The sequence below is a fragment of the Rhinolophus sinicus genome, chromosome 16, assembly GCF_057876585.1.
Source record: "Rhinolophus sinicus isolate RSI-liver-muscle chromosome 16, RSI-T2T, whole genome shotgun sequence".
In the NCBI taxonomy this organism is placed as follows: domain Eukaryota; kingdom Metazoa; phylum Chordata; class Mammalia; order Chiroptera; family Rhinolophidae; genus Rhinolophus; species Rhinolophus sinicus.
Window position 1 is genome coordinate 1,055,780 of NC_142516.1, and position 25,600 is coordinate 1,081,379.

Genomic DNA, 25,600 nt, shown 5'->3' on the forward strand with positions numbered 1-25,600 from the left:
CACCAGAATGTCCCAGCTGAGGCTGGGTGTGCCTGGAGAGGGTGTGGCCTGACAGGGTCTGGGGTCCCGCTGGGCCATGTCCCCCTGTGTCCTACTTCCTGGTGGGGCAGGAGGGAGGGGTTTGAGTGGCCTTGAAGATGGAGAGGGGGTTGTGCTGAAGTTTCCATCCCAACCGAAAGCCCCAAAATAAGCTGCAATCAGCAGCATGATGGCTTTCCAAACCCGCCTCTGAACACGCAATTATGGCCAACGACAGCTGTAATCTGGATCAAAAAGGGCCCCAGGAGAGGAGGGGGCAGGAAGAAAGCGGTTCCTGGACCCCCACGGCTCCTTTCAGCTCCAGCCCCTGGGACCGTCCTTCCTCCTCTGCACTCACCTGGGGGCTCAGGCTTCAGAAGAATTGTCATCACTCCTCAGACTGTCACAGCCTCAGGAGGGCGGCCAGCCCCCACAGCCAGCCAAGGACAGGCCTGCAGTGGGCGGGCACCGCTCCAGCTGCCAGCCCCTCACAGTCATTCTCAACACTGGCTCCAGGGACCCCCACCCTGGGCTCCAGGCCGCACAGGTGAGCCCTCCCTGACACCAGACGTGGGGTCTCGCCCCTCACGGGATGGGAAAGGTTCCCATCTCTACCCGCTCAGGGCCCTGGTCAGGGCTGGAGTCCCAGCTTCCTGACCTCCCTCACAGGCTGTCAAGGTGAGGTCAGCACATGGGAGCGGGCAGGGCTCATCCAGGTCGGCCTGGCCACAGACACCAGGGGCTTCGATGGAGCCCTGCCTAGAGCCCAGTAGGCAGGCTTGCTCCCACATGAGCGGGGGTGGCAGGGCTCAGACAGCTCAGTAACTCTGCCTTGGGTCCCCTCCTGGCCCCTGGAACCCTAACTCACCGCCCAGGGCCGGGTGCTGGCCTCAGCCTGATGCGGCGCTGGCCAGCGAGGAGCACCAGAGCTCTGGGCCGGTGTCAGGGGACCTGCAGTGTCCCACCCCCCAAGGGGAGGCACTGGCCTATACTGGACACACACACACGTATGCACACGAACCTCCATGGTGTGCACACCAGCACACACACACGTGTGTGAGCACACATGCTCATGCATACGTCGTCTTCCAGGACGTGATGACTATGGGGGAACCAGGCCCAACACCCTCATGCTCTCAGGGTCAGGAATGTTTCTGGAACCCCGGAAACTAGGCCCGTGGAGATCCTTGCAGAGACGGGGCTCGTGAGGCAGGGCTGATACCCACTGACCGCAGCTCTGCTCCAGGTCTTCAGAAAACTCACAGGGCATGGGGTCCTGCAGAGAGCGGTCCAGGGGCCACAGGCACCCCCTACCAGCCTGGACCTGGGCCTCTCCCAGGCCCCTCCCCAAAGCCCCTGCTCTGCTGCTCCCCAGCTCCACCCAGGGCCCAGGATTTGTGACTGACACTCACGGGCTGCACCTCCTCCCACGCCAGCCACTCCTCAGCTGTCTCAATGACTCACACTAGGAAGGAATGGAACTTTCCACTGGGGGTGGTGGTGATGGTGGTGTGTATGTATAGGCACAGGAGATGGGGGCAGGGGACAGCAGAGTCTGAGGTCATTCCCTGCTGGGGGACAGAGAATCCTCTGGGCCCTGGAGCCTTCACTGGCCTGGGGGGCGTGGGGGGCCTAGAGCCCAGTGTCTCCAGAAGGGGATGAGCAGGGTAAGCCCCTGGCTACCTGGGTCAGAGACCACCTGCCTTGCTGTGGCTGGAAGGCACTGGGATTCACAGCAGAGTCAGCCCAGCCAGACACGGGTCTTGGGCCACCCCTCACGGTAACCCTGGGGACAGGAGCAGCTGGAACTGGAGCCGTGTCCACCATGGTGGGGAGGGAGGGTCCAGACACCAATGCCAGGTGGTCTCTGTCCCAGGCTCCCCAATACCCCCTTGGCAGGAAAGCAGACGCTAGCCCTTTCGTGGGGGCACCCTGGCCTGGAGAAAAGGCACCAGGGCCTCCCGATGGACCCTCTGGGGACCCCTCAGGCCAGCCTCATGGACACGAGGCATTGGGTCCCATGTCCACCTCTCCGGGGAGCTGCCCAGAACACAGAATGCTCAGTCTGTGGGCCCCTCACCTCCCTGGGCTCCAGGGCTGGGCTATTCCAGAGTCCACCAGGCTGAGAAGGCACAGAAACAAAACCCCAGGTAGGTGCCGCACTCTGAACGGAAGTGGTGCCAGGTGCCCAGCGACTCGCATTAATTACACAAGAAAAGGTTGCTTCCTCTAGGAAAACTGGTTTTCCTCTTTAATATCCAGCCTCCGCTTGTCACGGCCCTGTCAGCCTCACTCAGATTAGAGCACAGATGCACCCAACCCGAAATAAAGTGCCCAATCATATGTGTGCCCTTCCCCTTGGCCTGGTGGGACCCAGCTGCCTAGCAGGTAAAGAAGTCAGGGAAAATGCTGTCCACCTCTTCCCGAAGAGCCAGGCTGGGGCACCCCACGTCGGAGCCCCAAGGCTCCAGGGGGCCGTCCAGAAGTTCCTGGGAGCCGGGCTCAGGGTCTGCAAGGAAGCCCAGCTCTGTCCTGTCCAGTGGGCTGCTCCTGGCTGGAGCACGAGAGGGTACACCGCCACCTCTGCCCTCCAGCGACCCTGGAAGCAGAAGGGACACATGAGCGGGGCAGGCACGGGGGCCTCAGGAATGCAGGGTGGGTCAGTGTGCAGAGAGGGCCACCTGTGCCTGCCTGCCCCAACTCAGAGCTCTCTGCTCATCTGTGACATGGGAACAGGAGGTGCCATGACTGGGGTGGGCCCATGCCTGCTGGCCCTGCTCGCGACCCAGGCGGACCCCGCTGGCCAGAACTACTAGGCTGTTGCCCCAGCGTTAGATCCTGCAGACGCTCAAGTGAGCACACGTCCAGACGCCCTTGTCGGAGTCTAGTCTAGACAAAGGGTACTGAGGTGAATCACAGACAACACACAACCAGCCGCTCACACCGTGTCCTCACACTCACGCTCACACACTCCCGCCGCCACACACAGCCACCTTTCACCCCTCTCGCTAACGGCAACTCCAGCATCAGAGATTGGGACTTTGGTGTCACACAGCACGCTGGCCACATCACACAATCCTAGCCCCGCATCAGGATGGCTGAGGCCCCACAGCCTGTACCTGATCAGGGGAGGTGGCCCCCCCGAGCGTCCCTCACTCACCCTGCCACCAGTCTGGACTGGCAGTCAGCAGGAAGGATGCCCCGTCTTCCACGTCGCATCCTGAAACACACCTGGAGGGACAAGGAAACCCTACTGAGTGCTCGCCCCAGGTGGACCCTGTCCTGGTCCTCAAGGAAGGCGTGGCCCCAGAAGGCGCTTCAGGGTCAGACACAGAACAGCTGCTCCCCGGTCTGCTCCAGCTTGGAGCATGGATGGCCCACTGGCCCCCATCAGCCGGCACCAGGTCCCTTCCCACAGCCCAGCTGGTGCTTACAAAGCTCACGCTCATTTACCATCAACCAAAACAGAACAATTAGCAAGACAAAAGTGGTTTCAGAAACACATCAGAAAGCCCTGGCTCACCTGGGCCTTGGCTGTCCACACACACAGTGAGAAGGTGAGGGGCAGAGACCTCCCGGGGGGCAGGGCTGGAAGGTGCAAACGCCCACCGGGGACCCACCTGGGGTCTGGAGTCACAGCCCTGTCAGTCCCCTGGGTCGGGGGCCCAGCCTGGCCCAGGCAGCTCGGAGGCTCTTCGCTCACCAGCGTGCAGGTCGGTGGCTGAGAGTGGAGAGACCAGGGTTGGGACAGCCGTGGGTCCTTGGAGGCACTCAGGGCAGGGGCCCGGGGCACCAGGCTGGGAGGTCCTAAGAGAGAAGTGAGGGGTGGGTCAGCCTGTCCAGTGGCAAGTGGCCCTCCCCTGGAAATGTCCACTCCTGCCTGAGCCCTACAGGGAATTCAGAAGCAGAGGCAGGCAGGTAACCAGGAGACGGTAAACACCCAGAGGTGAGGTGCCTGACACCTGGGGCCAGGGACGCTACCTGGAGGCAGGGCCCACCTGACCGCAGGGCAGCCATGTGGGGCTCACACTTGGAGGTCCTCGGCTGTGACCAGCTTCACCCTCCATTTGCCCCACAACCCCTGACTTCAGGCCCACCTCAGGCCAGCTCCCTGCTGCGTGACTTCTGAACCCTCATGTCTTGCCTGTGGGTCCTGGAGTCCCCTGGTGGCCTCAGTGCTGTGGACAGCCCTCTCCACAGCAAGACTGATCCCCTCATCAGTGGGCGCACTCGGTGAGTGGGAAGGCACCGCCTCGCCTCCCGTGGGACTCGAGGATAATGGCATATAGCAAACATAGGAAGGCAGCTTAAATGCTGTCACTAGGAGTGACAAATAGCCAGGCGGGGGCAGGAGTCCAGCGTGAGGGGAACGCAGCCATCAGAGGTGCCCTGTGGGCTTCGCTGGGGGCAGCGTCAGGGAACAAAAGCCCCAGGCAGGGGAGGAAGCAGCCACAGGCCCATGACTCACCCAACTGCAGAACAGCGAGTGACAGGGCTCAGGGCAGCCAGGGGCGGGGATGGGGGGGGGGAAGCAAGGCCTCTGCATGGCAAGGGCTGCTCTCAGGAGCTGCACACAGAAGTGAGCGCACGGACAATGGGGATAGAGCAAGTCCCTCCACCTTCCACGCTTCCTGCGTTCCTGGGGGACCCAGAGACCCCTAGAGGCCCAGAGTGAAGGACAGGGTGGGGCCCTGTCCTTGGGGGTAGGGGCAGTTGGGAGAGCTGCTAGCTTGGACCCCGATCCCTGGTAGAGGGACGTCCTGGCAAGGGACACGACGGGACAGCCAGCCACTTCTGGCAGGACACCTGAGGCACCACAGCCCACACACCTGTCCCTTGTGGGAGCCCGTGCTTGGTTTCAATGGGAAGTGTCCAACGCCTGTTCAGAAACAGACCCTGCTATGCCCAGGCCTGGAAGCCGTCCTGCAGAGCTTGCCGGTCTCCCCCGGGCGAGGACTGCATCATGCCCGTACCCACGCACACTCACCAGGCAGGGCCACTGGCCTGTCCAACACTTCGGCTACCCCTGTGGGGGCCTCACCCTCGTCCACACCCGTGGCCGCACAGCTTGGGGGGACCTGCTGCCTGAATGGTGCAAAGACAAAAGGGGGGCTCTGAGCAGTCTACACCTGCAGCTCATAGGGGTCCCCTAGCCCCACAGGGGACACTAACATGATCACACTGGACGCTCCCATCCCGATGTCTGCTGCACCCGCAAGGGTCTGACTCGCCAGGGCCAGCTGCAAAATGTCCTTCTGCCACTTGTGCCATATCTCCTTGGAAGGAGCAAGAACCTAAAAGTGAAATAAGCACAGAAAATGGAAATGATGACCCGGAAAATCCACAGGAAAAGTGGGCTGTGGTCCATCACTGGCTGCCCTGCCTGGGTTCCCAGAGATCCACCCTGAGCAGAGACCTTGGTCCTCAGGACTGGGCGCAGCGGGGTGAGGAGCTGTGACCCCGTGCTGCCCTGGGCACTGTGGGCAGGGAACGGACGTAAGGGCTGGAGGTGGAGGCCACAGTGTCACGCCCACAGGAAGTACAGTGACAGGGACACTTCACACAAACAGAGGAGCGCCTGCACCAAGGCGGCCAGCGGGGCTGTGCAGGGCGGAGCTGCCCCCCAGTCCCACTCCTTGCGGGGCTGTGCACTCCACTCACCGCGTGCTGCTCCCGGCTGGGGACCAGGGTGCCGGCCAGCCGCAGGAACTGCACCGACATCTCCAGGACCGAAGCCATGTCCTCCCGCCGGCCATCGAACTGGGGCAGAAGTGCCCGCAGGCGCTCACAGCTCGCTGAGATTCGCTTCCTGCTTCAGACAAGTGACAAACGAACGTCCATGAGCCGACCTGGCCGTGACCAGGAGAAAGAACTACAAGCCCCCTCCGAACAGCTCTGGGGCTTCGCAGGTAGGACCGTAGGCCAAGGCCACTAGCTGGCCCTCAGACTGGTCTGAGCCCCTCAGGGATCCGTGTCAAGGCACAGATCTGGGGCATCACTGCTTGGGGGTGTGGGCAGGGGCTGGGGCCCAGGCAGAGTCTGGGGTCTAGAGGGCCCAAATGCACAACCTCAAGATGCCCAGGGCGTCAGGGCTTACAGAGGGCTGCAGGCGTGGCCCCTGCCTCCACCCTGGGGGTTTTCTTGTTTTCCGTGGGGTCAGGCTGTCAGTTCCCTTACTGAAGAGACGCCAGAAACTTGTTCCGGCTGCCTGAAATCCAGTTGCAGCCACAAATCTGACCTCTGGCACCCACTTCCCCCCCACTCCCCTTCACAGGCCAGGTGAGCGCACCCCCAGCGACGCCACGGAAGCTGATGCCCACCTGCGCTCCCTCTCGCTCAGCACGTTCCGTGGGAGGCAGCAGCTGGCACCCTCCGCCACCGCGGGGGTCTTGCCCAGGCCAGAGCCCCGACCATGGTCCTTGCAGCGCAACTGGCCACGAGTCGAGGAAGAGCTGCTGCTAAGAAGTCAACAGCACCGGGCTCCCATGAACCCCAGAAAACCGCCAGACCCCAGATGCGGTAATAGACGTCTTTGGGGGTGGCTGAGTGCCGCTGCAGGACAGGGCCTGGGTGGCCCAGGAACACAGCAGGTGCCCGGCCTCCCCTCCCCCCACGGCCAGGTGGGCCACGCTGGGTGGGGTTGGGGACTTAGTCCATTTGATTGGGCGGAAGCGCCGGGCCGGGGACACCGAACACCCCTGGGCAGAGGCTGTTCACCTCATCCCCTCTCATGCCCCCAGGCCCTAATTCCTCACCTGCATCCCCTGGAGATGGGGACTTGGAGGAGCTCAGCATTGGGCTGGGGGCCCTGGGAAGCCATGAACTTTGCACGAGGCGCAACAGGCCTGGGACCCGTAAGCGCGCCGCCCCACACGTGAGCGTCCTGCCAGCCCCGCCCACTCACGTGCACGCTGCCCGCCCCCACGTGCTCCCCAGCCCGCCAGCCAGCACCTGACCCACTGCGCATTTGCCTCACTGCCCCCTTGCCCCGCCTCCGCACGCGCCTTGTCCCATGCTGCGCTCCACTCCTGGCGGGCTTAGCCTGTGTGCCGCAACGTTCCTCCCACGGAGAAGTTGCCAGAAAGTGTTGACCCGTGTGACCACTCCGAGCCCCCAGTCGTGCACTGGGGTAGCAGGCCGACCCTGAGTAGTCCTGCCCCACTTCCACGGAGGGTCAGCCCAGCTCCCGTTTGGTTGTGGCCTACCCTCACCTACCCGCCCATGGGTGCCTCCTGGGTGCCAGCTCTGAGCTAGGTGCTGGCCATTTGGAGGTGTGGGCCCTGCCCTAAAGGAGCTCACGACATGACAGACAAGTTACTGGCCTGTGGAGGGAGAGGGCAGGAGAGGGGGGCGTCCTCAGGGAGAAATGGTGTTGGGTATCAAGCTGGGACACAACAGGAGCCCGGCTAGTCCCCGGACTGGCTAGTGGGCCTGCTGTCCAGGGGCCCAGACGTGGGCAAGTAGGACCCCCCTCTTGGGGGAAGGAATTGGTCTTAATCTGAGAGCAGAGGGGGGCCTACCGTGTTTCCCCAAAAATAAGACCGGGTCTTAATATTAATTTTTGCTCCAAAAGACGCATTAGGGCTTACGTTCAGGAGATGTCATCCTGAAAAATCATGCTAGGGCTTATTTTCCGGTTAGGTCTTATTTTGGGGGAAACACAGTATAAGGAGCAGATGATTTTTCGAATCTTGGGGGGCAGATGGGAGTAGGAACCAGGTATGGGGGGACAGACAGGGAGTGGGGAGGGGAGGCTGGTCTGTCTGAAAACTGTTTAGCCAAGATATATGGGACTTGGGCTGGTTAAAGACCAACCAGGTGGAGGGTATCCACCTGCCCCTCACGGCCAGCAAGTCCAGGGCTCATGTGTGCCCACCCCCCAAATTGCATCCTCTTAGGGTGCTCTGCTTAAGTCGAGGGCCACCATCCACCAAGGAGCAGGAGGCACCCTGAACACCTCCCAGCACCATCCACCCCCAGGCTCCCCACCCCCTGTGCCTTCCCCAGCACCCTAGCTTGAGTGAAGGCTGCCTGGCCTTCCTGCCTACCCCACCCCTGCCCTGGGCTTAGCTGCAGCTCCGCTGTGACATGTCTCACTCCTGCCTGTCTTCTGCCTGGATCCTTTCCCCAACTCAAGTGTCACCCCAGGGGGGCCCTCCTCAGAGCCCCCGTCTCCAGCAGGTTCCTTGGAGGGGGGGTGCCGGTGCTCAGAGCGAGTGGTGCCTGGGCCTGGCTGTGCTGGGCAGGCTAGACCTGCTCAGTGGCTATTTGTTGGAAGACGGATGGAAGGGAGGGAAAAGAGGGAGTATGGAGACCCCTTCTCTTTCAAGCAGGTTCTGGGGCTTGGCTCCTTCGGCAGAGTGGGGCCAAGTTTCGAGTTCCCTGCAGCCCTCAGAAATGTCACAGAGCTTGTCAGTCCCCATTGCTGAGAACACGCTGATCTATCATTGAGCAACCAGCTGAGGGGTCTGCAAGATGGACACACACCAGCAGGTGTCCCGAGGGAGGTCAGAGTCCTCCTGGGGACTGTGCCCGGCTGGGGAGGCTGAGACCCTGCGGCAGTGTCCACGGCTCTGGACAGAGAGGGAAAAACCCCCAAGATGTACTACCATGTTTGCCTGAAAATAAGACCTAGCCGGACAATCAGCTCTAATGCATTTTCTTGGAGCAAAAATTAATATAAGACCCAGTCTTATTTTACTATAAGCCTGGATATAATATAATATAATATAATATAATATAATATAATATAATATAATATAATATAACACAGGGTCTTATATTAATTTTTGCTCCAAAAGACGCATTAGAGCTGATTGTCTGGCTAGGTCTTATTTTCGGGGAAACGTGGTACTACTGCTGCGCCAGGTAGGGGTGCAAGGTGCACCCCTTCTGGGGACTTTGGAGTGTGCCAGGCCTCTGCCAAATGCCCCCCGCCCCCCAAGCATCTGTGTTCAGCCTGCTGTCTTCTGGAAGCAAACAGGCAGGACCTCAGGAGAGACACTGCAGGTGAGGGGACCACCAGGTACACCATGCCCCCCTCCGGATCACCTGGCCCAGCTGTGCTCTGGGGATCCCCTGCCCTGACCACCCCACAGGAGGCTGGGATGGTGCCAGGTCTTGAGAAAAGCTGTGGGTGAGGCTGGCTCTGCTCCCCCGACCCTGTCTGACTCCCAGCCCCTCTCCCTTTGCTCAGTCTCTCTGTGTGTCTGTCCTCTTTCTGTCTGTCCCTCTCTCTCCCTCTGTCACGCTCCTATTCATTGAGAGTCTGGAGAGCAACAGGCTCCTGGGCACTACGACAGAAGGGAGGGCCATACCTGCCTGGCGCTCTACGTGAGGGCACCTGAGCCAGGTGTGAGCAGGGGCCAGGGGTGGATGTGCTCGGGCCCTGCATCAAGACTCTGCTTCCGGGGGGTGCCTTCCCTGGGGTCTGGGGCTGCAGCAGGGTGGGGGCCCTCTGCCCCAGCTCGGCTCCTCACTGCCTGTTTAGACGGGGGAGAGCAGAGGAGGGGGGGAGGGGGGAGGGCAGCTTGCAGCCAGTCTGGCCTGGGGGGCAGAGGGCCCTTCCCTCTCTTCAGGCCCAACTGGGTCTCCCAGGTGTGGTGCCTACGACTGCCGGGTCTTGATGCAGGTTTCTACAGGACTGACCAGTGTTCTGGGCGGGTAGGTGGATGGGGTGGTGGAGCTGCTGCTCTGCCCATCAGCTCAGAGACAGGCAGGACCAAGCAGCCTGGTGCCGTCACCATTGCTTGTGCGCTTTAAATACAAATGTCCCGGAGTCTACCAGCCCCTTCGGAGGCTCTTGTGGGACCGAGTCCCCTCCCACCACCGAGCCCAACCCCTAAGGGCGCATGGCCCTGGCGCGCTTGAGGTTTTCTAGCCACTAAAGAGCCCCCTCCAGTTCCTCCAGGTCGGAAGGCTCCCAGCGCCGCGATCGGGGCAGATCCGGGTAGGGACGCCGGCGGACCCCAGCCCCTCCCTTCGCTGCCGCGGTTCCAGGCGCGGCCGGCAGGGGGCGCGCAGGCACAGACGCCCGAACCTGATCCTAGACAGAACACGTTTTTCTTTGCGTCCTTAAGCGGAGATAGAAAAGTATTTCAGGACTGAGCGAGGGAAGAAGTCTCCTGTCGCTCCCGACTCGCTTCTCCCTCGGCTCTGGGTCCTAGCTGCCGCCGGCCCGCATGCCCCTCCCGGACGGGGTGCGCAACCCGGGAGGTGTCTACAGTGGGGCGCGGGCCAGGGCGCGGGGCGGGGGCCACACCAACCGGACCTTCGTGTTCGATGACGGCCGATGCGCCACCAGGTACAGTCGGCTGCGCCCTTCCGCACGCGGAGGGACTTCAGTCTGAGCTAGCGCCAGTCCCCCAGGACCCTCCCACCGCCAGGGCCCCACATGCCCAAGATCCCCATTTCCAGGACCATCCACTCCCCCAGGACCGCGAGCTCCATCCCCAGACCACGGTGGGAAACGGGCGCCCCTCAGGACCCTGTCCGGGCGAGGCGGCGGGCACTCGCTCCAGTGCTCAACCGATGGCCGGTGGTGCTCATCTGTGTGCCCTTAAAGCACAGGTGGCCCGAGCAAGGCCATTTTTAGACAGGGCTGAGCTGTCTCCTGCGTACTTGGAGGTGCAGCCCCCAAAACAGGGAAGCTGGGCGCCAGGCATACCATAGGGGCCGGGTGCTGCTTGAGCCCTCCAGTCCCCACTGGGTGGAGCCTGGAGGACGGGCCCATTTGGGGTGCTCCTGCTTGGGTGTGGCAGCACTGTGCCCAAGTGGGGCATGAGTACCCACACAGAAGTGAGTGTTTGAGGGCCTCTCTTCCTAGTAAGAGCCCTGATTGGGGTGCACGTGTGGGGTGCTGTCAGGTGAAGGGCGGGAGCCCTGGGCTCCAGCCACTTGTGATTTTCAGCTGGTCACTTCTCTTTCCCGGGTCTCCATTTGCCCGTCCATGTGAGGAGAGGGTCAACTGACAAGGGCTTCCAGGTGGCTGGGAGGAGCCCTGTCCTCGGGGTCCTGCACGGTTGAGTCTGGGGCCAGAGATGAGTGGACAAGCGCGCCTGGAAGGTGGGGGGCTTGGGTTTGAGGCCAGGTTCTGCTGCTGCTGATTTCTTTTGTGGGACTTGGTCACCCAGTATGTAAAGTGAGGAGGGGTGGAGTGGATGGTCTTTAAGAGGCGTTTCTGGTGTGGAACCAGGCTCAGGGGGGCAGGTTTCTAGTCACGTGTCAAAGGTCAGGCTGTTTCCTCCACAGAGACAGCCCTGGCCTGGCCCCCGTGGGGGCGCTGGGGGCTCAGCTTGGGGGAGGAGCGTGTGCTCTGAGCGCTGGCCGTCACTGTGGTGTCTCTGGGAAGCAGACTTCACCCCATGAAGTGAGTGTAGCGTGAACCTCGGGCCGCTCTGAGGGGTCAACCAGGTCATGTCCACCAGGCACAGAGTGACCCTGAGAGGGCTCATGCCCACATCTGTGCAGAGGCTGGCCCTCTGCCCATCTTCCTTCTCGGACAGGTGTCTCCCTTCCTGGTTTTCCATCTCCAAGTCCACCTGCCTGCTGACCTCCAGATGAGGCGGGAGCTCTGTGTCCCCAGGGTCTGGGCCCGGTGGGTCAGTGCGCCCAGACAGCTCCATCTCCCTGGCTTGCCTCCTGCCTGCCGAGGACAGCCTCCTCCCCACTAGTCGAGGCTGGCCTCTCTTTCCAGATCTATTGTCATGCTGCAGGCATGTCTGGAGTGGATGCCAGGGCCAAGGTCAGGCTGGGTGAGGACCCCCCCAGGGAAGGTCAGTCTGGGAGAGGAACCTCCCCCCAGGACAGGTCAGGCTGGGTGAGGACCCTCCCCACAGAGGTCAGACTGGGTGAGGACCCCCCCAGGGAAGGTCAGGCTGGGTGAGGACTTCCCTCCCCCCAGGAAAGGCCAGGCTGGGTGAGGACTCCCCTCCCCCCAGGAAAGGCCAGGCTGGGTGGGGGAGTAGGGCCTGGCTGGGCTGGATGGGAGCAGCTGAGGTCAGGCTGGTGGCCCTCAGGGAGGTGGGCTTCAGCAGGAGAGGGAAGACCCTTCTTGGCCACCTGCAGGTCTGGGTGGGGGGAGATCTGCGGGCAGCCAACTGCACCAGGCTTCACAGCGGGTTGGCCCCGGGGTCCTGTGGCCTGGCTTTGCTTCCTCCTTGCATCTTGAGCTGGTCTCTGTCCTGGATGGTGTTAGTCACAGCGCTGTGTTTCCGGCTGCGGGTGCTGGGGGGAAACCCCACCTCAACCCCAGTGTCTGTCCCGCTCTACCCAGGTGGGGGCCAGCCTCCGAGCTGTGAGGCCAGGCGGTGGGGGTCCTGGGAGTCTGCCCTGGTGCTTGGCCCTGTGTGGACCCCATGCCGAGGTCACCAGGCACTTCCCTTCTTGCTGGGCTCCTTCCCCAGGTCCAGATGCCTCTGTCCTGGAGGTGACAGCTGTTGGGTAGAGGACCCTGAGGAGGTCCCGGCTGCCCCAGGGCCCACCAGTGTAACGTCCTGCCCAATGGCTTTCCCATCAGAGCTCTGACCTGGCCTTTCCCAGAACTGCTAGTTCCCAACAGCCCCCGGGCCAGCGTGGGAGCCTCTGGGCCCTGATGGCAGAGGGTGCAGAAATCAGGGACTGGCATCCTGCCAGGGTATTTGCCTGGCCGGAGGTCCCATTAGGGAGTGGTGCCTGCAGAGTGGCAGGAAGTGGCCTGGGCTCCATAGGAAAGGTTCACAGGGCCTGAGGTTCAGCCCAGCCCTGGATGGCCGGCAGGAGGGTCAGCTTCCTGGTCTGAGAGGCTGGAGGGAACTCAGGGGTCTGCCTTTGGCCGGGGGTACCTACAGCAGCAGCCGTCTCAGACGGGCAGAGGTGAGTACCTGCTCAGAACTCTGCTTCTGTTTGAGTTCAGGTTTTGGTGTCACCTGTGTCCTCATGCCCAGGTCTGCTGCACGTTCCGAGTGTACAGGCCTGGTCACCAGCCACGTGGGTGTCCCAGCCTGTCCAGGTGTCTGTGTCTGATTAACCCCTGATGTTACTTAGGACCGTCTGGTGCAGCCGAGATCATCCCTTTCCTGGGAGGGTTTCCCCTGAGTTTTCTCCTTCGCACCCCCGCCCCCCCAGAGGATTTGGTGGTTTGCAGCCAGTGCCCCAGGTGCGCCCGACCTTGGGGACATGGCGCTTCTGTGCTTGTGTCACACACGCCGGGGTTTCTCTGCCATGGGAGCACTCGCATGCATGTCCCAGTCCTCGTGGGAGAAGGTGCTGATGGGTGGGGAGTGTGCACACACTTTTGTCCACGGACCTCGGCCCCAAACACACATAGTTGAGTGTGTGTGTGCATGTGTGTACCCTCGTGCTTTCCAGGTGGGAGACCCGGTGCTGCCTTTGCCTGGGGCTGGGGTGGGGAGCACTGGACGTGCATGGGAGCCTCTGGGTGGAGTCCCGAGATGGGTGTTGGTTACGTGGACATTTAAAGGTGTCCTGGGAACTCTCCAGGCTGTGAGTGGGGGTGAGGCATCCATGTCCACCCTAAACCTCTTCCCGGTATGGAACTCGGCAGTGAGCCAGGGGCCTAGCCCTGGGATGTGAGGCCCAAACTGGATGCCAGCAAGTTGAAAACATTTGCAGGGGATGGAGGCAGGGCCAGGGGCCCGGGAAGTCCTCTCCCAAGAGGTCTGCTCTGTCGTTGGGACCTCCCACAGGGATAGGGGGTGAGTTGTTCACAGGTTCCCTGTGCAGTCGCTCTGGCTGTGGCTGGCCTGTTCTGTTTAGGGCAGTGAGGCGCAGAGGCAGAGGACAGGCCAGCCAACCTTCAGCCACAGCTTCACACAGGCTTGCCTGGCAACAGCCCTCGCTGGCTTGTGACGCTGCTGGGCCTGATGACAGTGCCCAGACCACAGGCTCCATGAGGGGACCTCAGTGGCACTGGTCTCTTGGTCCAGTGCTTCTGCCTTGGAAGGGCAGCTACCGCTTCCCGGCCAGTGGAGAGAGCCCAGAGGCCCTGGGAACCCAGGAGGGTGGTGTGGCTGGGACCTGACCAGTGCCTGTGGCAGGGGGCGATCCCTGCAGGGGTGCTCTGTGCGGGCAGGTGGCCCTAGCTCGTCCCTCCTTCAGCTCCACTCCTGCCAAACAGTTTGAGCTCTGTCATCCATTGAACAGAGCATGAAAAAGCATGAAACCATGTTTCTCCTCTCAAGGTCGGCAGGAAGCCGGGGGCGGATAGCAGGTCGTGCTCAGCGTCCATGCGTGGCATCTGTGATGACTGCACAAGAGAAAGGAGGGAGGGGATGAGTTTTATAGCACGGACCAGCAGGCAAGGACCCGGGGGACCTGGTGGCCTGAGGGGGTCGTCCCTGAGCTGCGTTGAGCACCGTGATGCTATGTATTGTGGGGCTAGCGAGGTCCAGGGAGGGGGGTTGAAGGACGTCTCCCCCGCCCAGCCAGGTGACTCCATTCTCCTGACTGCCCAGGTGGAGACCCGAGCCACAGCTGGGGGTCTTGTACCAGCTGTGACATCTCCAGGTGAGCGCGGGCTCAGGGCTCTGGAGAGGCCAGCAGCTTGGCATGGAGCCCTCGTGGGTCCCTTAGGCCACCATGGCCTGGACTGCAGGTGCAGCCCCTCCCCCCAGAACAGGCCCCACCCCTTCATGGGACAGGCCCCATGTGAGCCTTCAGAGATCTTTGCAGAGACCCTGGATGCTGGGCCAGAGGCCCCTGCTGGCGCCTCTTGGCTGCATCTGGTGTCAGGAAGAGCTGAGTCTCAAGTCAGCGATAGAGGCCCTGGGTGTGGGGCAAGTGCAGAATTCCATCCCACGTGGCCAACATGGGAGCCCCTAGGGTGCAGGGGGAGAGGTGAGCCTGGAGGACGAAGGACCAGGAAGCCACCCAGGCGGTCGGGTTCTCTGGGACGCTGGGGCACAAGTCCTAAGGGTCCTGCAAGGTATAAGGTGTGTGTAAGCACGATGGTGTCCCCCCTCGGGCCTCAGTTTCCACATAAGCCTGGAGCACCTCTGCAGGCTGTGCCAGCACTTGGAGCTACTTGGCATGGCCAGCACGGGGACCCAGGGACCTGGTGCGACTCTGGGGCTGAGCAGGGGTGTGGTGGTGCCGCCTGCAGCCGTGGAAATGGGGCTGAAGGGCGCCCTCCTTCTCCAGGTGTAGCCTCCACACCCTGCTGTAGCAGAGGGGGCACCATGTCCCCGCCTCAAGCTCTGGGGGCAGCCCCCGCCCCTGCACACCAGTTCCCGATCTGGGTCAGCACTGCCCCAGCAGCTCGGCCCAGGTCTGTGTGTGGTCCCTGGGTCCCTCTGAGCAGCCACAATGTGTCCAGGCTGCTTCAGCCAGAGGATGGGATGCAGCCTGCGGACCAGACCGGACAAGGGTCTCAGGCACCTGGGGGTGATTGCTGGGCCCTGCGATCTGGACTGGACTCCCCCAGATACTGAATGGCCCGGGCATGGTGCATGTGACACAGGTGTTCAGCAGGGACTCTCTGGAGAGGCTGGACCGGGCAGGTGGCCAGGTGGGTGGTAGGTGTCTGCCTTGCCGTGTGTCCGTGGGGGCAGACCTGTGAGCTCGGGGAAGGCCAGGGTGGTGATGGGCCCCCCCACCCCTGTGTCCACACTGCTGCTGCAGGGCCCTTCCTCCCTGTCCTCTGGGCTTGCTTAGTGCATAGAGAAGCTGCTAGAAGCGTCAGTTTTGATGACGCTTCAGTTTGAATTCAGCTCAGCGATGCGTCTGAGCTTCTACTTAGAATGTGACGCATCTTCTCTTGAGGTGGCGGTGAGCGGCCAAGCCCCTTCCCCAGGAGAGGGTGGGCCCCCCAGAGATGCCCTCCCCCAGCTACGGGCTTTTATTGTGCGAAGGAAATGCTTCACTTGCTGTCTTGTGATCAGCAGAGACGTTTGGCAGCTTTCCCCTTGCCTGGGCACTGAGCCCAGCGCTCAACTGCCCCCACGCGGGTGACACTGCAGTGTCCGCAGGACTGTCCAGGTCACGGCAGGGATATGTGAGCTGTGCACACACGTGTGCACATACATGCATATGCATGTGTGCGTGCACATGTCACTACACACAGGTGCGCACAGATCCATGCATATACCCACATGCACACCTGTACACACATGCACATACATGTGCGTGCACATATCCACACATACGCCTGCATGCACACGCACGCCCACACACATGCACGCACACCTCCGCCCCCAGTTCCTCTGTCAAACGCAGCTCCAGGCTCCTTGGAAATTTTGATCTGAGTGTGAACGATGGAAAAATGCATCTTAGGAGAGGGACCAAGTCCCTCAGCCAAAGGGGGTGGCCCTCACTCCCACTCCCGCTCCTGAAAGGTCAGTCTGAACGTGACAAGCAATCTAGAGGGGAAGGAACCTTCTCCCAGGATGTCACATGGCCAGGCTGAGAAGCAGCCCCTCCTCCCCAGGGCCCACCCAGGGATGGGCAGGGACACGCCTACGCTGCAGCCAGATGACACTGGGGTGGGTGGGCTCATAGCACCACGTTGTCCCAAGCCAGTGGACATCCAGGCAGCTGTGGCGGGGTCTGTTCCCAGGACGCCTTGTGTACTGTCGGGCATCCTGGGTAGAGGGCCGGCATCAAAGAGCTGCTGTAATGTCACGGCAGGTACGTGGCTCTCGGCTCCAGTGCTGTCACTCATGGACACAAGCACAAGACTGGCGTGCACAGTCCCTGCCCTGCATGTTCATGACCACTCGGCTCTGCACACTCCCTGCCCTGCGTGTTTGTGACCGGGACCCTGCTGCCCGTTGACAATGAGGCAGAAGGTCTGTGTAGTTGATGCCTTAGTCCTTCCTTCTCTCTTCCTTTGAGCCGCTGTTGTTTGCCTGTCCTTTGCCGCGTTTCCCTCACGACTGGCGGGCGTTCCTGCAGTGGCTGCAACGTGACTGCCGTTGCAAACACCTCATCGCCGCTCCTTCCTTTTCTTGACGTGTCTTTACTTAAACAGAAGCCTCTTGTTCTGACACGGACATCGATAAAACTGTTCCTCTACGCATTCTGGTTTCGTGGAATAATAAGGGGCCTTCTCGACACTAAGCATATTTCTCTGTATTCTCCCCCTGTCTGTTCCCCAGTTTGGGGCCATGGTGGGTCTGAGCCACTGGGATGCCTGGTCCCAGCGCTGGCCTTGCTGAGGTTAGGTGAGTCACCTCACCTCTCTGTGTCTCCATTTCCTGTCCCCACTGCTAGGACATCGAGTCAGCCCTTGGATGGTAGAGCTGCTCTCATTCCCACACCGCCCCCTTCTCAGTCCTTAATGCCCCTTCTGTGCGCCCATCCTGTGCTGCAGCCCAGGGTTTCCAGTGCTGTGGCTACAAGTCAGTCCCCTCAGCTGGCAGGGCCCGTCCCTACTCTGTTTTTTCCTCATATCCGTCTTGGCTATTCATGCACATTTATTCTTCGGTATGAATTTTGGGATTAATTTGTCAGGTTCTGAGAAAATGGCCATGTGTGTTGATGGGTGCTGGTTAACTTGCTCGCCTGTCTGCAGCCATTGGGAGCAAGGCTCTGCCTCCAGTTAGTTGCTTGCTGCTGGCTTCCTGCTCTTGCTGCTGTTCTGAGCGACACTCTGAGGCCTGGCCGTGTCACGTTTGTCCTGATGGTTTGGCCATGTTGGCATAGGCACTCGTGTGTTCTGATCGTTTTTCAGTGGATTCTCTCAGGTTTCCCAGGTAAATGATTATACCGGCTGCAAACAGCATTTTGTCCCTTTCTTGGGCTCACTACTCTTTTGTCAGTGTCCAGGCTGGAATGCGCACCCATCCTGGGCAGACCTTCACCCCCGACTTAGTGGAAATGCCTCCAGTTTCACCGTGGCTGTGACATTTGCCTAGATTTCTGGTCAGTTCCTTTTGTCGTTCGTCAGATTAAGACTATTTCCCTCTGTAATTTATTAGTGGATTTTGAATCTTAAGTCATTTTTCTGTATATGCTAATGTGATCCTGGGGATTTTTCTTCTTTCTTTTTTCTTTTTAAAAGATTTTATTGGGGAAGGGGAACAGTATGTTTTTCCCAGGGCCCATCAGCTCCAAGTCAAGTCGTTGTCCTTCAGTCTAGTTGTGGAGGGCGCAGCTCAGCTCCAAGTCCAGTCGCTGTTTTCAATCTTTAGTTGCAGGGAGTGCAGCCCACCATCCCATGCAGGAAATGAACTAGCAACCTTGTTGTTGAGAGCTCACACTCTAATCAACAGCCATCCGGCCGCCCCTCTGAAAGCTCAGCGGCAGCTCACTGTCTTCAATCTGGTTGTGGAGGGCGCAGCTCACTCACCTATGTGGGGATCGAACCGGCAACCCTGTTGCTCAGAGCTCACACTCTAACCAACTGAGCCATTCGGCCGCCCTCCTGTAATTTCTTTGTGTTGTGAAGTGTGTTGCATTTTTTCTAGAACAAACCCTGTTCACCTTTGGCGGTGCATTGTTTTTTAATACACTGCCACGTTCCATCTACCAGCAGCTGCCTTAGGGTTTTTGCACTTGGAGCCATAAGGGGGCCTGCCGGCTATCCACATCCGACTTCGGCCGGCCTTCCCAATGAACAGAGTAGCTTCTGTTTGTTTTGTGCTTTGCAGCGGCTTGAATGAGGCAGCAGAACCTGACCTGTAAACCATCAGGCCTGGGGCCTTGGGCCAGAGAAGCAGGTTCTGACCCATCTCCCTCCCTTCAGTCCTGCTGACTGACTGCTTGACCACCAAGGGGGCAGATGTGGGAGGGACAGAGAAGCAGAAGTGCTGGGCGCAGAGCGGCCCCCTGCCACCTGCCGGCAGCATGGCTTCAGTGTCGGGCTGCCCAGCTCCCAACCCAGTGGGCCTCGTCCTAAGCTGCAGGAGCTCGGTGGAGCTCCCTGGGCTCTGACCCCAGGTGTTCATCGCATTAGAGAGTCCTGGCTTTGTACACCGCCCTTCAGTGGCCTGTGGCACCTGGCATGCAGCTGGCACTCCTACTGAGGCTCTCCATCCCGTGGGGTTGGCGGGCCAAGTTGCGAGTGCGCAGGCTGCTGAGGCGGGCTGCCTGTCGTGAGTGCCCGCATGTGCCCCGCCTCTCTCATCTGGGCCTCGCTGGCTGGATCCCTCGATGGCACCGAATCTGAGCTCCCCAGAGGGTCCTCCCACTGACCTGCAGAGGGCATCGTGGGGAGCTGGTGCTCAGGATCAGGGCCTTTGTCCACCAGAACTCGGCCAAACGGCTGGCTGACCAGCCCCAATTAAAAACTTGAGCCTTCATATGCCAGGCACTACACTGAGCACCTGGAACTGCTTCCTCCCACCTCTACCATCTGCCCGTAAGGGTCCGTGGCATCAGGATATTCATTTATGGGCTCAGAGAGGTGAAGTGACTTCCCCAGGGCCACCCAGCAGGGACTGATAGGGCAGGACAAAGCCACACTCAGGTCCTCAGGACCCTCAGCTGCTCCCTGGGCCTGGCAGGTTTGCGCCTTTATGCCGACTGGCTCTGAAAGTCCCCAGGGGGCAGGGGCTCCCTGGCCTGGCCTGGGAGGGGCACTTAGCTCTGCCCTGACTCCGGGGGGCGGCAAGTCCCACAGATCAGGCTCTACGCCTTGTCCTGAAGAAGCATGAGGGCTAGGGAGGTGGGCGCCTTCCCAAGCCACCAAAGCACAGAGTCCTCGCAGAAATCGGCAGTCCTTTGGTGCAGCCATCACACAGAGGACGAGATAACGGGCGTGGTGTTGGGCCCCCTAGAGTAACGTAGGGAGGAGCGAATGGGATGGGAGAGGAGGAGGCATAGACTGTGAGGCGACCCCTGTGTCCAGGCGGTTGTGCCAGGACCATGTTCTCACGCCCCCGAGACCATCTCAGCTTCTTCAAGGACCGACCCCTCCCCCTGACTCCCGAGTGCCCAACAGCTCTGAGTGATGCAGGCCTCCGGGCCCGGGGAGAGGCCTCAACCAGACCCCGGTGACCAGGCGAGCAGCTGATCACATCCCTCCCACAACGGGCACCTTTCCAGGAGACCCCAGGGCCCCTGGTCATCGACCAGCACTGCAAACAGGCTCGCGTGGATGTGGGCTCTGCTGGGGGGCGAGGCAGGGTGCCAGGAGCTCAGCTCACCACCCTGAGCTCACTTGAATGTCCAGTGTCACAGCCACACCGTGAGGGCAGAGGGGCAGTGTACACTTGTCACCGTCCCCAGACCACGTTCAGGAGGGGACGGGCCTCCAGACTCCTGCTGCCCTTCCTTCCCCGTGTCCCCGTCAAGCTAACAAGAGGCCCTCCCTCCGAGCTCGTCTACAGGCCCTACCAAGTCTGGGCCTTGAGGCCAGGAGAGAACCCAAGTAGCTCAAAATGGGGACGATAGCCATGCCTGGGGGGCCGGGGGGTTCTTGGGGTTCTGCCACTGAAGGGGTTTTCAGCAAGAAAGGGGCAAAACCGAGAGAACACAGCCCGTTCCTCTGGCCGTGAGGCTCCCCGCGGCCCAGCCAGCTTGTGACTGAGGAAAAACATGCAGTGCTGATGCAATTAGGAAAATGTTATTTTTCAAATGTTGCCAGATCCTCAGGGTTGAACCAGTGACCTGGGAAAACAGCTTTGGCCTAAGACGGTCCTTAAGCAGCTCCCAACGGCTGTGGGATGGGGGTGCTGACACATGCGAGCTGCTCGTCCGGGGGGCCAGGGACGTGGGCCGGGCCCTGAAGGGGTGCTCAGGGCATGTGCCCACCCTTCTTGGCTTGAGGAGAGAGAGGAGGGTTCCCAGCACTTGTCTGTCTACGTGCACCTTGAGTTCCAGGTGAGTGGCCTTCACTCCCGCTCTGGGTACAGCCTGCCCTCCATTTTCCAGCACAGGTGCTGAGTGTGGTCAGCAGACTCCCGCACCTGCCAGGAGGCCAAGCCAGCTCCTCTGTCCTGCTGCCCTCCCGCCAGCCATGCAGCCTTAAGGGGACAGGCCAGACAGGGTGGGCAGCCCCGTTCCCCCAAGCTTGTTCTGCCTCCCTGGAGCCACTAGAAGGGGCCCAGGAGACCCCCTCTTGAGTCACCCACACTGAAGAGTCAGCTGCCCTCCTGGGGGGTCTTGGCTCCTAGAGGAGCCAGGTGAGGGCGAGGCTGAGCCCAGCGGGCGGAGGCTGCAGGGGGAGAATTCCTGCTTCCCCTCACAAGCACCGGCTGGGGCTGTCTCAGGGGCAGCACTGGGGGGGGGGGGGCGCTGGGCTCACCTGGACAGGGGATGCTAGAGGACCAGTCCAGGGTTGGTTGGGGCCAGGAGCGCTGAGGTCTGACCTGAGTGTCCCACTCGTGCCAACAGCACGAGCCTCCATGTGCCCACCTGTTCTGTGATGTGTCCCCACGGCATCCTGTTAATGGGGGCATGTGGTTGCTCTGCTGGGTCAAATGCCACCGTGCTGTGATGGGGCTGGGGGGGGGTGTCTAGCTGTCCTCTGGTTTGGAGGGCAGAGAGGTCCTGGTTCTGATGTTCCGAGGACCTTGGGGTTGCTGCCCCAGTAGCCTGGTGGTGACTCTACCCCCTGCCCACACCCGCTATGTAACTAGCCAAACCTCACTTATGTGGGGAGGGGGCAAGAAGGGTGCGGAGGCCCAGAAGACCAATTTTTGAACCCCCAAAGGCTGCAGATCACCAAGGACCTCCCAGCCTGGCCCCTCTCCCTGCCCCACACCTCCAGGGGCTCCTTAACTCATGTGATTGGGGCAGGGGTCTCCGTGCTCCTACAGTCATGATGCTGACAAGGGCAGCTCAGGGCCCAGAAGGGTCCAACCCTCCCCCACAGACACCGCCTGCCATGTCCTCATCCTATCTGAGCTGTGTGGCCCAGGGAGGCGCCAGACAAGGGTCTTTTCAGTTTCCTGGTCACGACCAACCCCCAGCAGCCTGAGGGTCTGAGAGGAGGTCTCTGGGGGCCGTGGTGGGTGTCCTGGACCCTGAGGAAGGCTGTGTGGTCAGCCAGCCTTGGCAAAGGCTGTGTGGGGGAGCCAGAAAGGCTTGCATCGCCGCGGTGGGGGCCCAGGGGTGGTGTGAGCGCCTGCACCTGAGTTGGTGATGACAAACTTTGCAAGTCCCGGAGGCGCCTCCGAGTGAGGCGGGCAGGTGCGGTGGGCATGGCGGCTGCAGGGGTGCGCTGCTTGGCTGACGGGGCAGAGCGACTGGGGTAGGAGGGCTGAGAATGCGAGACTGGTCTGCGCCAGGTGATCGCACGGGTGGGCGGGGGCGGGGGGGGGCGCGGAGGCGGGGGTCGGCGAGGCATCAGCCCGGGGCTGCGCAGGGTGAGCGCGCGGGCGGGGGTCTGCGCCCGGTGAGCACGCCGGGCGGAGGCGGGGGTCGGCGCAAGATCAGCCGGGGGCTGCGCGGGGTGGGCCGGGGTGTGCGCCGGGCGGCCGAGCGAGGGGGCGGTGCGGGCTGAGGGAGCGCTGGCGTGTCCCCGCAGGCAGCCCGGCGCCGGGGACGGCGGCCGCGGGGACGGCGTGCTCCTGAACACCGCTGGCCTCAAGATGAGCGACCTGGAGTCGGAGGTGCTGCCCTTGCCGCCGCGGTACCGTTTCCGGGACCTGCTGCTTGGCGACCAATCATTCCAGAACGACGACAGGTAGGGCGGGGGCGGGAGGGGGGAGAGGGGAGGGAAGTGTGGGGGGGGTCCGCGCGTGGAGCTGTCCGCGGTGCTGAAGGCCGGCCGAGCCCTTCAACTTTTTCTGGCTTCCGGGACAGAAGTTTCGGATGGGGGTGGGGGCCTGAAGGATGGGACAGGATGCTTTGTGCCAGAGCGTCTCCCCAGAGACCGACTCCAGGCCTGGCCTCCCAGCACCGCTGGCAGCTCTGCTGACTTTAGGACAAGCCAGGGTCGGAAGCGCCCCGGTGGCGGAGCCCCACAATTTGGCGGAGGGCTGGTGCCCTCCAGACTCTGGCTGTGGTCATTTATTATTAATTGAGGGATCGTGTCTTTCAAGCTCACGCCGGTCACCTTAAATTCTCCTGGGCGGAAACAAGCAAAATGTACTTGAGTCTTCCGGTAAAGGACCCCAGAATGAGCCTTTGGGAATAATTCCTGCGCTGAGTGCCTGACAGGAAGCTGGGAGAAATGTTGCTTTGTTCTGCCTTTTCCTCAGATAGCTGTCTTGGTAAACACCCAGCACTTTAGCGCTGTGGCCTCAGGGGAGGCGCTTTGACGCCTGCCAGGGAAGGAGAGTGCCAAGGACTCCCGCTGGGCTGGAGTCTGTGGGCTTGGGATCCCAAGAGTTCTGCTTTCCTCACAGTGCGTTGGGGCCGGGGCCGGGGCGCTGCCTGCACCCTGGGCTGGGTGAGCAAATCTGCAGTTCCCCCCACAGGCCAGTTGTTGGAGTTGTGCATAGGGTACAAGGGGTTGAAAGGTGTCAGGATGCAGATTGAGCGCTCAGAATAATCCACGGCTGACACTGCAGCTGGGAAAACATGTCAGTGAGCAAGGTCAGACCGTGAGTGAGGACCTGCTGACAGGGATCTGCTCAAGCTGTGGGGAGGGGCTGCAAATCGCTCTGCTGCTGGAGACGGAGTGTGCTGCCAGACCTCACAGGACTCGGTCAGTCGCATTCCCCAAGTAGGTCAGGAAGAGAGCTTGCGCCCAGCGTCTTCGCCGCTTAGAATCAAGGGCTTCGAGTCCAGCAAGAGGCTTTCTAATTGCGATGTTGTTTCATCTTCTTGGACCGAGTGCTATAGTAATAAATAAATCCACCCGAGAACACATGTCCCAGGTCAGAGTTTATTTTGACTGCCTGCATGGGCAGAGGCGAAGGTGGTCAGGCCAGTCCTGGCAGGGTGTATGTAGCTGGGGGCTTCCCTGGGTCATGCGCTCAGCATCTTGCTAAGTCAGCACCCGCCCCCTTGGTGCCCACTCCACTGAACATGGTTCTTGAATGCAGCAGCCCCAGAGAGCGTTGTGCCGCGCAGAGAACGGCGGCTGCCTCCCCGCGTAGGCCCACGGCATCCGGGTGCCTCAATAAATGCCAGTGACTGTGGCTGATGTAATTGGAGTGACTGAGAAACCATTGCGGGTTGCACAGCAGCAATGGCCAACCTTGGGGTGGGGGCCTTGAGGAGTGAGGTGGGGGCCTGCAAGGGGTCAGAAGGCCTAGAGGGGATTGTGGGGCCTCAAGGGGTGCGTGGGGTCTTGCAGGGACCATGGGGCCTGGTGGGGGCCTCTCCCACTAGCTGCACAGGGAGTCCCATCACGAGTGTTTCTCTTTTCTCAAACCTTCTTTGCCCAAAGGTGGTGGTTGTGGCATCGGCGGCAGGGCTGGACAGTCTGGGCTGGCCCCTCATGAACCCCTGTGTTCTCAGGCTGTTCTCTCAGGTGTCATCGGGGCAGGCAGTGCAGGAAACCAGGACAGGGCACCTGGAGAGTCCTGAGGTCACCTGAGTCCTCATCCATAAGGACACACCTGTAGAGGCTCCAGCTGGGCTTTGAGCTGACACCCCAGCCTCAGGGAGGGGAGGGGCAGCGATAGGAGCCCCCCCCCCCCCGTGCCTGTGACATAGGCACGCAGAGCCTCCACGTCCCTGCCCTCCCTCAGCACCCCACCTCATCTTCAGTGCCTGGGTCCCTGCCCCATCGCTGATTCCCATTGTGTGTGTGTGTGGGGGGGAGGGAGCAGGCTTCTCCCTGCCTGTCAAGACTCCTCTGAGTGTAGGGAGATGTGGTGAGAACGTTCCCCTGGGCACGAGGGACCGCGAGCATGGTCTGGGTCTGGGGTGGCCAGAGGTCCGGGGAAGTTTGAGGCACAGAAGACCTGCCCTCCCCCCACCACCACCCCGCATGCCTTGGGCACATTCAGCAGGTGCTCAGGGTCTCACATGGGCGTAGATATACCCCAGGGATGGTCCCACAGAGCTCGGGGGTGCTGGAATGGGGCCTGGGCTGCAGAGGGGTGGGCCGGCAGCCTGGACGAAGCCCATGCTGAGGGGCATCTAGGGTCAGAGACAGCTGAGCTTGGCCTCCTTCTCACTGTGGGGAGCAGCGGTGGGGAACCCACCTCCAGCACAGGCTGACCTGCCCCCACACAGCCTTCTCCCGGATTCCTGCCCCAGAATCCTCTCCCTCCTCCCTGTTCTCCACACCCCTGCTCACACCCCCCAGGGCAGGCTCTGTGGGGTGAGTGGGGGTGCTGCCACCTCCAGCTTCCTGCAGGCTGTGTGTTGGGGGGCAGGGCTATGGGCTTCCTGCTCTCCCAGGAAATAAAGCCACAGCTATGAGTCACCACAGCCTCACACAGGTGGCCTTTGGGGGCAGGAGGGGCTTGGCCCCCGTGGGTAGAGGAGGCTACACTGCTGTGCGGCCTCTCCGGGAGGGGTTGCAGAGCCAGAGCGCCCACACCTTCCTAGGCAGCTGAGCTCCTGGAGAGCAAGGCTCACAGAAGTACAGCTGGGTCCCAAGGCCTGGGGCTCTGGGCCCCCTGCCCCTTTGCGGGCAGCTCACCTCCCCTTCGCCCAGGAGCCAAGTTGCTGAGGGAAGCACTGGCCCCTCCTGTCAGCGCTGGCCCTGCAGTGAGCCTGGAGACCAGGGCGCTGGCACCTGGTCCTGGGTACAGACTTGGGGGTCAGGGCCTCCTCCACTGCTCAGGGGCTGCAGACC

At 61.5% G+C, this 25,600-nt stretch overlaps 2 protein-coding genes across 8 annotated transcripts in view; one reads left to right on the plus strand and one right to left on the minus strand.

The window, feature by feature from the left end:
• Nucleotides 1-2,289: 2,289 nt before the first annotated feature.
• SOHLH1 (spermatogenesis and oogenesis specific basic helix-loop-helix 1) lies at nucleotides 2,290-6,838 on the minus strand. The gene is made up of 8 exons (XM_074331552.2): nucleotides 6,774-6,838; nucleotides 6,339-6,485; nucleotides 5,680-5,827; nucleotides 5,191-5,312; nucleotides 5,006-5,103; nucleotides 3,639-3,825; nucleotides 3,179-3,249; nucleotides 2,290-2,617 (listed from the first exon to the last, which is right to left on the minus strand). The coding sequence occupies exons 1-8, from the start codon at nucleotides 6,836-6,838 to the stop codon at nucleotides 2,400-2,402; spliced, it is 1,056 nt and encodes a 351-aa protein (XP_074187653.1). The 3' UTR covers nucleotides 2,290-2,399.
• A 3,265-nt stretch (nucleotides 6,839-10,103) lies between these two features.
• Nucleotides 10,104-25,600, plus strand: part of KCNT1 (potassium sodium-activated channel subfamily T member 1) — a 63,891-nt gene continuing 48,394 nt past the window's right edge. For 2 of the 7 annotated variants that reach the window (XM_088793355.1, XM_088793354.1), the window contains exons 1-2: nucleotides 20,624-20,778; nucleotides 22,427-22,585. In XM_088793355.1, coding sequence (XP_088649481.1) covers nucleotides 22,491-22,585 — 95 coding nt within the window. In that variant the 5' untranslated portion in view covers nucleotides 20,624-20,778; nucleotides 22,427-22,490. Of the gene's footprint in view, nucleotides 10,322-20,622; nucleotides 20,779-22,426; nucleotides 22,586-25,600 lie in introns of those variants that run through there. The other 5 variants (XM_074331379.2, XM_074331380.2, XM_088793357.1 and 2 more) reach the window with 5 other exon arrangements.